The 12267-nt window shown below is 56.3% G+C and overlaps 1 protein-coding gene across 1 annotated transcript in view; it reads left to right on the top strand.

Annotated features, from left to right (window-relative positions):
• The window catches only part of Cad96Ca (tyrosine kinase receptor Cad96Ca), a 51370-nt gene that overhangs the window by 20970 nt on the left and 18133 nt on the right, over positions 1 to 12267 (top strand). The window contains exon 2 of the mRNA XM_037222394.1: positions 12194 to 12267. This exon is cut by the window's right edge and continues 6 nt beyond it. Within this exon, the coding sequence (XP_037078289.1) occupies positions 12194 to 12267 (74 nt within the window). The remainder of the gene's footprint in view (positions 1 to 12193) is intronic.

Raw genomic sequence — 12267 nt, 5'->3', positions numbered from 1 at the left:
AATGTTTCCCCATGCAAAGGGGAGGTATACTAAGATGTCTTTTTCCTGGGAACGCCCTTGCGTGGCGCCGGCGAGGTACATGGCCGTGGTCATGCCGGTCGCCACTGTTTACAGAGTTTACAGTTCAGGTCCAGATCCTATGTCGCGCGTGCCGTTCGATGGCGGCAATAATGGCCAGCAAGACCGGCGACGGAACTAACACTACGTGGAAATGCAAAAACAAAAACAAAAAACTAGCGTGTAAGTCAGCGGCTGAGGTTGGCGGTGGTGTTTCGGACGTCGCCATCTTTGACAGTCAAGAGCAACGCGATGTCAGCCAGACAGCTGTCGGCAAGTTGTTCCTGGCTCGTAGCTCGCTGAAACTCAAGCCTGACCGTAGCTCGGTCCCATGAAACGTAACCCCGAATCTGTATGAAATTTGTTATCGCGCTCCGGGATCATATAAACCATATAAGCACCATACAAGCACCATATCCAGTGGCAGTCATGCGCAACTTAAGAATACAAATATTAAGTGCATTGGCCCATCAGCCGGTCTGCCTAAGCGGCATGGTTTAAAAGTGGAGAGTTTTTCTTTCGTCACGGAAAATGAAGGACGAGACCTGCGCTCGCACGCGCGCGACAAACTCGCCGCAGTCACATGACCGTGACACATCAGCAGCCATCTTAGATCTGCGGTCACGTGACAGGCTCGAGGTGCGCGACCCGTCAGTGGCGCATGACGTTATCAAAAGCAGTGATGTGCGAAGGTGCAAGAGGTTACTGTGAAAGTGAGTCGGGTCAGTTACCTTCGATGAAAGTCTGGTTGTCTCTGTTTAGAAGTTTGCGGGATTTTTTCGGGGGACTGAGCCGCGTGGCCAGTTTCTGAAATAGAATCATGCAGCGTCTTGTCGTTTTATTTTAGCCAAAAATGACTCGGGGACCGCACACCACCGATTTTCTGCGTTTATCAGCAGCATTCAAATGCCGTGAAAAATTTACCTGTTGCTGGCTATGTTAGCGCCGCATGTCGTATGTCGTATGTCACCTTCGTCTGTCGCCTTCTGTGTGGTCTTCAATGCTCCTCCTTGTATTGTACCATATGAAACTTAACGCTTGCGTCGAGGCAGTCTCCCACGGAGTACTAGAAAATGTTGTTCCTGATATCATCGTCTCGCAAATGTTAATTTTTGACCCGCACGGAGCCCCTTATAGCACGATCCAACTGGCACCATTCGTCCTTGCTCGAAAGACCTGTTTGTTTCTGGTGCTGCGGCCGGCTGCCAGCCGCGACCGTGAGACTTTCCTGCGAGCGTCGTTACAGTGTGGTGTCTGCGGAGATCGTGTGGTGTCAGTGCGGTGTTGTACTGCGGTATCTACACGGTGCATGGAGAGATCTGATGCCGCCGGCGTGCCGTATCAGATCTCGATAAGCAGATGCAGATCAGAGTAGATACAGATATGAGTAGATACAGATATGAGTAGATACAGATACGCCGGTCCCCGCAGGCAGACGTCGGTCACCGGCTTGACGATGATGATTGGTATGATGAAGCGCGTCGGCTACTCATACGTCGCTTGCCTGAGCTGATGACGTGCTGATGACGTCATCATGGCAGCTAATGATTTGCTGATAATGCCATCATGACAGTTGATAACATGCTGATTACGCCATTATGACAGCTAACAACATGCTGATGGCATCGTCACGACAGTTGATGGCATGCTTATGACATCATCATGACAGCTGATGGCCTGCTGATGACGTCATCATGACAGCTGATGGCGCGAGACCGTTCCATGGTCATCTGCAGGCACAACCGTAGTCGACTGGGCAGCTGCACCACCGACACATCATGTGTTGCCGGGTATCTGGGGCTGTTACGGTCGCGCGGTCACAACAGGCGGTAATCTAGGGGGATGTGACTCATACCCATATTTGTGGTTTACACCCGTCGCTACACTCCCACTCACCTTCCTCCCTTGTGCTATCGCGGCAGCATTATCCCGGCTGCAAATCGGCCAACGATGCTATCAAGGAGGTACATGCTCTTTTACGAGGAGCTGAGATCAAGCTGATAACTGGTGGCCTGCATGAAAGAGTGTTTGGAGGCCACTGTAACTCTCACGTGCACGACAAACCTTCAGATGGCGCGTACACTTCTTCGTGCTTCACTGCAGCTCCCGATACTGCCCCACGCGCCCGGAGTTTTAGCATTATTTAGTTGTCTTCATTCTTGAATTGAATGCTCATCATGGCATGCCAGCCAGAAATGATTTAACAGACATAGGGAAGAAAATGACAGCAATAGAACAATACCCCATATGCAGAGTAGTATCTTGACATGCACGCTAACGCGTTGTCGCTATTGCCCTTATTCGGGCGTTCGCAACACAATACCTGCTTTCAAAACAACCCCTGAAAAATTCCGCAAACTTCTAAATAGACACAGTCAGACTTTCATCGACGGTAACCAGCGCACCAACATCACAGGAGATAAACGAACTATGCTCTAACTGATGCATCTTAGTGCGCACCCATGCCAAATATCAGCTTTGCCAGCTTGCGTCTGGCCACTGCCTGCCATCTTGCAGACGACTCCCTGCACTGGTTCAAGGTCATGCAGATCACGCTGATCACTTCCCTTCTCAGATAATCTCGCAAGAGTCATGTTGCAGGGACCTGCGCGTGTTTTACGCCGCATGGCTCAACTTTATCAGTCTCTACTTCAGATAATGTCAGATCAGCACTGGGCTCCCTTCATGGCCACTGCCGCCACTGTACCGTGTGGCGTTTAGTTACGCCATGGCGGCAGGGGCGCAGCCAGGAGAGTGCCCCAGGTGGGATGGCTCGGGCCTCCTTAGCCCAGGATTTTTCGTATTTTGGTATAGAAGGCTCTCAACAGCAAGGTAAAAATCGACGTAATGTTTACTTACCGAGCTCCGCCCTCCCCCCTCCCTTAAGAAAATCCTAGGTACGCCCCTGCGTGGGGTCCACCATTTGAGCCATTGTAACTCACCCAAACTTCAGCCTGAGTCCAGTGCACTCTCGACGCTCCCTGATCACGGGGCCGCACCCGCCTGATCTGAGCTCAGAGCGTGCGTCAGTCTGAGTAACGCCACACGCTAATCAGAGGCGTGGCGAGGCGTCTGAAGCTGGGAGGAGTCGGGAGGGGGGGGGGGGCAGAGAAGATGCCTTACATGCTCCTTCCCCCACCCAGATCGCGGGGGGGGGGGGGGCACGAAAGCCAAGTTACGACCCGGAAGGCTTTAAGCAGGGCAAACAATGGTGTTGTCCTGATATGGGAGCGAAACAACCTCCGCCTGCGGCACGCCCTAAAATCTTTCGTGGGCGTGGTCCTGATGCACGTGCAGGACTACTCCAGTGCATTCCACGTGTGTGATGACGTCACCACGCCCACGCCCACGCCGAATGATGTTTACGTGCTAGCGCGTTAGCGCCTGTCGGGATTTGCTGGCCTTGCGAAGCGGTTTGTGGAGGGGTCTTTGTAAACCTCCTCTTGCTTTTTCAGCCATTGCCTGGCAATTGTCAAGCGAAGCTGGTCTGTTATCTTTCGTAAACTGCGACGCCACATGATGTATCGCCTAGGGGTCTCTGGCATCAGCCGGATTCAAAAACAAGGAGCCCACGGCTTTTGAATAAAGCCTGCCTCCAATGGCATCTCGAAATTAAGAACGTGCTGGAGCATCGTGGCAAAATGCCTCTAGTTGGGTGCCGGAGGGGCTAATACGAACTCATGTTATCGTACCTCTGACTCCGCCGTCTCGGTCTGCGGAATGCTTTTTTGCTGTTAATGCCTTGCCCTTTAACCCCGGCCCGACACCCCCACATCCGTGACCTTGCAAGCCCGATTCGCCGACGACCTGAAGCGTAGAGATGATCAGCTGGCTGGTATCCGGCCCAGCGCTGATTGGTCGATCCCAAGTGAGGGGATTAGCAACAGCCAATGGACATCAAGACACACGTGTCAGATATTTGCAGGATGTGGGGGTGCTAGGCCGCGCGCGACCCACAGGCCCAGTCCGGGGCTGGTGGCTAACGTGCGAGGGCTAGGGCGTGAGCACTACACTGTGCCATCTGGCATCGGACACAGTCCACCACGTGATCTGGCATCAGGCGCATTCCACTGCGTGGTCTGGCATCAGATGCAATCCTCTGCGTGATCCTGCATCGGGTGCAGTTCACCGCGTGATCCTGCATAGGGGGCAGTCCACCGCGTTGTCGGGCACCAGATGCAGTCCACCGCGCGATCCGGCATCGGCAGCAGTCCACCGCATGATCCACCAGCAGAAGCACCCTCTCCTCCCTGTCCACGCCGTGGAATGCTCACTGGAGGACGAGCGGGTTCTGCTGACTTGTGAGCAACAGCGCTGGCGGCGGAGAAGCGTCGCGGTTCTCGCTCTCGGACGCCATCTGTGTGCCACCTCGCTTGGTCGTCTGCGCTGCTGCTACCGGTCTGAAGGCGCCGCTCAAAGTCTGATGAGTTGTCTCTGTCGTCGCTGCTCACGGCGTGGAAAGACGTTTCAGTCGCCGCTGCTGACGGCGTGGAAGGAGGTCTGAGTCGCGGTTTACTGCTTTCAGCTGGTCTCTAGTGAATACTTAGATGAAACATGGTCTGTACGGAAGCCTGCAAGGAGGGGACCATTGCTAAAGTGGACGAGCAAGTAAGCAAGCAAAGCTAACTGTGCAGAAAAGCTCATCGTATAACGACGTTGGGTCAGCGTGTGGCTGAAAAGTGTGGCGGTCGCTCGTGCGGTCCGGCAGTTCCTGCCGCGTAGGTCCGTCCTGACTGGTCCTGATCGGTCCTGACTGGTGCTGGCTGGTGCTGATTGGTGCTGACTGGTCCTGACTGGTTCTGACTAGTCCTGACTGGTCCTGACTGGTTCTGACTAGTCCTGACTGGTCCTGACTGGTCCTGACTGGTCCTGACTGACCCTAACGGTCCTGACTTGTTCGGTCTGGCGACTGCTCCGTTCCGTCCTGTTCTGACATGGAAGGTGAGCGGGCCCAGCAGGCTGCCGGCCCGCAAGACACCCCGCTCGGGCCGGAGATGGGGCAGAACGGCCTCGGCAGCAGCGGCGGCTCGGCGGCAGCGGCGTCGCCCCCGACACTGCTCGACGGCCCGGCGGAACACGCAGCCACAGATCCGCACGACAAACCCGACGCCGTGAAGCAGGCGGCGCCGGAGACGTTCGACGACCTGCTGGAGCTGGCCGGCGGCGACGGCCTGTTCCAGGTGCTGCTGGTGCTTGCCACCTCTTTCGCGGCGTTCAGCGCGGCCATCAACACCTTCTCGCTGGTGTTCAAGATGGACGAGCCTGCGTACTGGTGCGTGCGCGACGACACCAACCGCACACTCTTGTGCCGGCCGGGCGCGCCGGACTGCGCTGCCCACCGCTGCCACGTACCCGTTGCCAACGGCACGCACGGCACGTGCGTCGAGTGGACGTACGACCGCAGCGTGTACGCGTCGACGGTGGTGACCGACTTCGATTTGGTGTGCGGCCGCACGGCGCTGCGCTCGTTCACTGTCAGCTTGGCCATGCTGTCCGGGCTGGCCGGAGCCTTCGTCTTTGGTCTGATGGGTGACCGGTACGGACGCGCGCGCGCCTGCGCCGTCTCCACGCTGCTGTTCGCGCTGGTGGCGCCGCTGGTGGCCGCCGCGACCGACCTGGCCACCTTCCTGGTCGCCACCAGTGTCTCGGGTTTCGCGCACGTCGGCATGTACATCTGCTTCTTCACACTCTGCATGGAGTCGATCGCTGAGCGGCGCCGTGCGATGGCCGGGATCTTCTGGGTGCTCCCCTGGGCGCTGGGCATCATGGCCACGGCGCTGGCCGGCTGGCTGCTGCGCCGCTGGTGGCAGTTGCAGCTGCTGATGGCGGCGGCGGCGCTGCCGATGCTTCCGGCCATCTGGCTGTTGCCCGAGTCGCCGCGCTGGCTGGCGGCACAGGGCCGCGGCGACGAGGCGCTGCGCGTGCTGCAGCGGGTGGCGCGTCTCAACGGGCGTCGGCTGCCGGCGGACGCGCCGGCGCGACTGGCGCGGCTGGCGCCGCCGCCGCCGCCGCCCGGCGCCGCCGCCTGCTGCCGTGAGGTGCGCCTCCTGCTCGGCTCGTCGCGCATGGCCACCCTGTCGCTGACCACCGCGTGGCTGTGGCTCGCCATGGCCGTCGTGTACTACGGCATCTCGTTCGACTCGGCGCAACTGGCGGCTGACGCCTACCTGGCCATGTGCCTGGCCGGGCTGGTGGAGTTACCGTCTGTATTCGCCGCGCCGCTCATCGACCGCTTCGGCCGGCGCCGCATCATGGCCGCCTGCTACTTGCTGACAGCGGCCGCCATGCTCCTGGTGCCGGCCGTCTCGGCTGGCTGGGCCGTCCTGCTGCTTGGTCTGCTCAGCAAGTGCACCATAGGCGCCGGCTTCGGCGTCATCTACATCTACATCGAGGAGACAATGCCAACCGAGGTGCGCTCGGCGGCACTCGGCATGTCGACGATGGCCGAGGCGTTGGGCGGCGCGCTGAGTCCGCACGTGGCGTACGGCCTGGGCGCGCTGCACTGGCTGGTGCCCAGCGTCACGTTCGGAGTGCTGGCCGTGTCGGCCGGTGTGCTGGTGCTGCTCGTGATGCCAGAGACAGCGGGGCAGCCGCTGCCGACGACCGTGGCGGAGGTGCGGCTCCATTGCCGCCGCCCTGTCGCCACTGGGAAGGTGCCGCGAGGCGTTAGGTCGTGCCAAGGAGAAAAAGTGAGAAGGGAGCAGGAAGGTGGAGGAGGCATATGAATCGAGAAAGATCCCAGACGAGGCAAGACTAGCTGAAGGGCGTCCTGAGACGCAGGGAGACTCTCAGTCGAGTCATTTTTAAAGAAGACAGGGCCCACAGACGACAGACAATCGGAACAGGACCCAAGCACAGGACGTACCAAAAATAACTTCGAGAAATAGCGTGGGTTCTCCACGGGGCACACCCAGAGAAAATTATCGGAGTAAAGGTTCTGATGAATGAATGATGACACAATCTTGGTCGAAAGCGCTACTTCAGTTTCTGGCATGATGTCGGCTCTGATAAATCAACTGACGAGTTCATCTCTGTCTGGGTGCCGAGACCGACTGATAACGGGAGCTGTCCACGGAGTTCACAGCATATGCATACATTTGGGGTCAGCGATTGTTGCGACTCGTTTACATGTAGTTAGTTTGTGTGTGTAGTTGTTTGTTCCCATGAAGAACTTTCATGTGTGTTGTTATGGAACTCTCATGCATTGCCGATACCGGGACTCTTATTGACTCAAACGGAACGCAAAGCTCATGCAGTTTTGGTTGTTTAGACGTATCTAAAAAAGGGAGATGACAGGATACCCCGTGGAATTTTCGCTCGTGTCATCGGCCCCATATCGGCATGGAGAACATCAGTTTGTAGCCTCGTTCATATCGCAAAGGCCTACCAGCGACATGAAGCTCAGGGAGAAACAGCTCTTCCACGACTTGGTGAGCTTGCGCGGTGAATTTAGTGTTGCTTTACTAACTAATCCCCGTCAAACATGGCGCTGCTGTAAAAGGAAGGCTCGACAGCGAGATGCTTTACGAACACTGACCTATGTAACGTTTTAACCGTGGTTTTGTGAGGTACCTGCCTGCTCCACGGCCCTTCTCTCTCCCCCGTACCTCTCCCCGTTGGGCGCGCCTCTGTGTACTCCTCAGCAACGGTGCACGGAAAGCCGACGATTGGTAAGGCGGGGCCCACCTGGGTAGCCACGGCGAAGATCGGCTGCGGCGGAGCGGACGCGGACGGTATTCATAGCCGTCAGCAGACATGCGCATGTGTTAACTCACGCGCTGAGGCTCATAGCTTTAGACTGCGTACAAGGAATTTGGAGGCATCTGGGACTTATCTCAACCGCAAAAACAGTTTATGTCGCAACGTCCTTTAGCGGCATCTGCGCCGATGAAATGCCAGACTTAACCCAGACGTCGTGTTCATCGGCAATCAAAGTCAACGGCTTGCCAATGCAGGTTATAAACAGCATGACACCTTACCAGGCGCCACCGGGCCGCGGTGTAAATACTGGTCCCAGCTGGCGCATGACCCATGTGACCCGTCACTGTGGTCCGGCCAAGCTACTGGGTGACCCCGTCACTGGAGGTCAGTTAGGCTGCTGGATGTCCCAGCACCTGGAATAGGCTGTCACCAGGAAAAACACGACATGAATCTTTGCTCATATCTCCTGATAGCTGATTAGGTGAAGCTTCTGATGCTCCTGGTTGCTCCTCCATAGCTCCTGATGATTGATTAGATGAATCGGCCCGATATATCACGTTGTTGCCGTAAAAACAACATCCTGAATTAAACGCAAGGCTCTCCTCCCGCGGTCTCGGGAGATCTTGAGCCCAGGACTCACCTCCGGCCGGGTAAAGTCCGATGGTAACATCATACTTACGTTTATTCACGATAAGGTATAACTAATAAACTGATGATATTGTCGTCAAATGGTGATGAACGAGTATGATGCGCTTCAGGCGCCAGCAACGAGGTCAACGTGATCACGATGGTTTGACTACGGGATCAGTGGGCATGGACTCACCACGGGATGGGCTCGATTCAAGAGCAAGGACGCAGATGAGAACACTGATCGACGAAAGACCCAGAAAGCATGGACGTGAAATCCCTATCGTGATGTTTAATGCGTACTAGAAGATGAACCTCAAATCAAACTGAATGAATTGTGATAAATCAGCTTTAATCAGTTAATAATAAGAATCAATTAGTTTTGTGAAATATATATATATATATATATATATATATATATGTATATATGTCAATATACATAATTTGTATAAACATTACTGATTTTGTTGATCGAATTGCGACCTAAAATTGATTAACTCATTTGATTAATCAACATTAATTAAAGATAATTAAGCTGAGGTAATTCTAAGCCGGGTGTGGTGCTCGGAGCTGGCGGCGGCGTGCGATCACGTGACGTCGGCCACATGTTGCTTCCCTAAGCGTCACACCCGTAGCCCTCGAGCCCGCCGACAATGCGCGGAAACCTGGACCGGGCTGCGGCTATGACGTCATCATTTTCACCGCGCTCCCATTGTTCCCGGTTCCGCTGCGGAGGGTGACAAGCGCCGGGCGATGATCGGTGATATAAAACACGGGGACGGTGAAGCCCTTGTGTGCCGTGACAGTGCACGAGCTGGGACGACGGGGTTGTCCGTCCCTTCACGAGGCGTTACAGCGCAGATATGGATGACCGGGCGGTGTTGCCTGGTTGCTCACCGCAGCCTGCGGGATGATTGTCTGGCTTCGATTTGCGTCATCCAGTTTCAGGGCGCCAGTCCAAACCACAAACCTTGCCCTGCTGCTTACTGTAGCGGCGGGGTCCCTGCGGGCTTAAAAGGAGACCGGTCTGTAAGCCGTTTCTTTCCATGCAACGCGGTAAGGTGCATATGATTTGTGTCCGACGTTGGCTGGAGGGGTGGCTGCCGCGTCTGCTCCTTCCCCTCTTTACCGAATCTGCCGCCACGCTACATGGCTGAGCTGCGGCCCGCGGCTAACAAAAACGTCGAACCAAATTTTGAGGACATCTCTAACGCTCCTAAGCCCCTCTAAACGCTCCTAAGTCTTAGAGTTGCGACCACATGTGCCACACCGCTGAAGAAGGACGCGAAGGCCGCGCTGCTGGCGAGCCTCAGCCAGGCCACGCGGTCGCGCCGACTGGCGCCGAACTGGGAGTCGTGTGAACACCGCCGTGGCGCGCGACCGCGGCTGCGAACTGGGCCCCGTCCCGGCCAGCCGGCGACGCGACACCGATACAGGGTCCGCCGATGGCCGGCTGTCACGCGGGAAGAGGGAAAGAGAAGGAGAGAGAGAGAGGGCGGGAGGAAGGAGAGAGAGGGGAGGAGGAAGAGGGAGAGAGAGGGAAAGAAAAGCAGAGAGAGTGGGAGTGAGGAGAGGAGGAGTGGAGTGAGGAGAGCAGGAAGAAGGACAGAGAGCGCGGGAGGGAGAGCGAGGGAGAGAGAGAGGAGGAGGGAGAGAGAGGGAGGAGGAAGAGGGAGAGAGAGGGAGAGAAAAGTAGAGAGAGAGAGGGGAGAGAGGAGGAAGAGGGATAGAGAGCGGGGAAGGGAGAAAGAAGGAGAGTTGACTCTGCTGCCTTCTGTACACACACCGCGTCCATACATTCCCGACCCACATCACCTAACCGCACCCCGTAAGTCGAATGGCTGGACTCGCTCCTGCCACCGCGCCCAAAGACCGCACCGCAGACGACCCGTGCGAGCCGAGCTGTTCTGGCCAGCGGGTAGCGACGCGGGCAGAGGCGTACTCAGGTGCATCGAGTGCGGCGGTACGGAGTGGGCTCCGCCTTGGGGTCAACCAAGGACCACCAATTCCACGAATGCAGGTGCGTCACCCGACCAGGGGTGATACCAGATTGTTAGCAGGCTAAAAAAACTTCGGGCTAGTCGACAGGCAACCATAAATACCATAACCAAATTGAAAACTTAACATGACTACCGAAAATATGCCGGAACATTCGACCCGAGCGAGGCGGGGTCGTTTCGTGCCCTCTGGTGCCGCACCGGAGTGCGCCGCTGCGTCCGGCGGCGGGCTCGGTCACAGTGACAAGTTGTTGCCGTTCCACCGGTCATCAGCTGACGCGCCACTGCTCGTGCCGCGGCCCGGCGCCGCGCCACCGCTCGTCGCGAACGTTACATGCGCCGGCGGCGTCTGAGACGACACCGCCGAGTTTTGGGAAGGCAAGCTCGCTGGGCTCAGCGCGTGCTCTACTCAGAGGCGCGGGATGGGACAGGAGATCACGCGTTTATGACTTTCATTTATGTTTAGCTATCATGCTCGTGTTTATTATTTTGGGTGCCATGTTTGCGACCTCCCAGCATTAAGCGAAGCCTTCATCTGTCGCTCATGTTTATCGTTCATGATCTATCACTGCCGGCGCGTTCATGATCTATCATGAACGATATATAACGATACAGCCATATATATATATATATATATATATATATATATATATATGACTTTCTGAGCGGAGAGAGTGTCGGGAATGCACATTTGTCCCGATGCGAAGAATGGACCGCGAGCTGCGGTGCTTCTCTTAGAGACTACGGTGTAGGAGAAAGACTAGCCAATGGAGAACACACCCCGACACGTGAACCGATGGAGGCGTGGGTCCGAATCTCACTGCCGGCGCGTTGCTCTGGTTCGTGCCCCAGTGGCGTTATAGTCACTCATAGAATAGCTCTTAGCTCATAGTCCCTATAATAGTATGAGCTGTTGCGATGATAATAGCTCGTGTATAGCCGATGTATAGCCCATATCAATAACTTATGCAATAGGTGATCATCATCACTTGCATGCACTGCCAGACACACCTCAATTGCACCACCAGACGCCTCCGCGGCGTGTGGGCCGTCGTGTTCGCCACCGGTGCATAATGGCTAGTGAGCAACGATCCAAGCTTCTGGGCCTTCACGCTCGGTCTGGAGCTGGGAACGCGAACTTCGGCGCATCCGGTGAGGGTGGAAATGACGATTTTTAAAGGAGTTTTCGCAGCAGGTCAAGGAAAATCGACCAGCCGGCCTTTGTCTGCGTTGGGAAAGAGGCAAATGCGAGTGCTTGATTCCTCAATGTCGCAATGACTTCGTCACCGTACCCTGTGTGCTCGTACCCTGTATGCGGCGAGACACGGACAACCTCGGTGACCAATGGCGATTCATGGTGAGAGAAGGGGACGACTGATGACGCCTCGTGCGGCCGCGTCTGTGTCGATGGGCCGAATGTGACGGTTGGCTTCTTTGTCGATGGGCCGAATGTGACGGTTCGTCTCTGTGCCGATGGGCCGAATGTGACGGTTGGCTTCTTTGTCGATGGGCCGAATGTGGCGGTTGGCTTCTTTGTCGATGGGCCGAATGTGACGGTTGGCTTCTTTGTCGATGGGCCGAATGTGACGGTTGGCTTCTTTGTCGATGGGGCCGAATGTGACGGTTCGTCTCTGTGCCGATGGGCCGAATGTGACGGTTGGCTTCTGTGGCGATGGGCCGAATGTGACGGTTGGCTTCTGTGGCGATGGGCCGAATGTGACAGTTGGCTTCTGTGTCGATGGGCCGAATGTGACGGTTGGCTTCTGTGGCGATGGGCCGAATGTGACGGTTCGCCTCTGTGTCTGTTACAGGCACGTGCCAGCTGCACCATCAGAACACACCGCCCATTATCTGGGTGGACCGGCGGTGGACGCTGCCGTCAGAC

This window comes from Pollicipes pollicipes, unplaced genomic scaffold (genome assembly GCF_011947565.3).
Source record: "Pollicipes pollicipes isolate AB1234 unplaced genomic scaffold, Ppol_2.1 Scaffold_1600;HRSCAF=1878_pilon_pilon_pilon, whole genome shotgun sequence".
Lineage (NCBI taxonomy): Eukaryota > Metazoa > Arthropoda > Thecostraca > Pollicipedomorpha > Pollicipedidae > Pollicipes > Pollicipes pollicipes.
The sequence above is the reverse complement of the archived record's forward strand: the minus strand, read 5'-3'. Positions and strand labels throughout refer to the sequence as shown.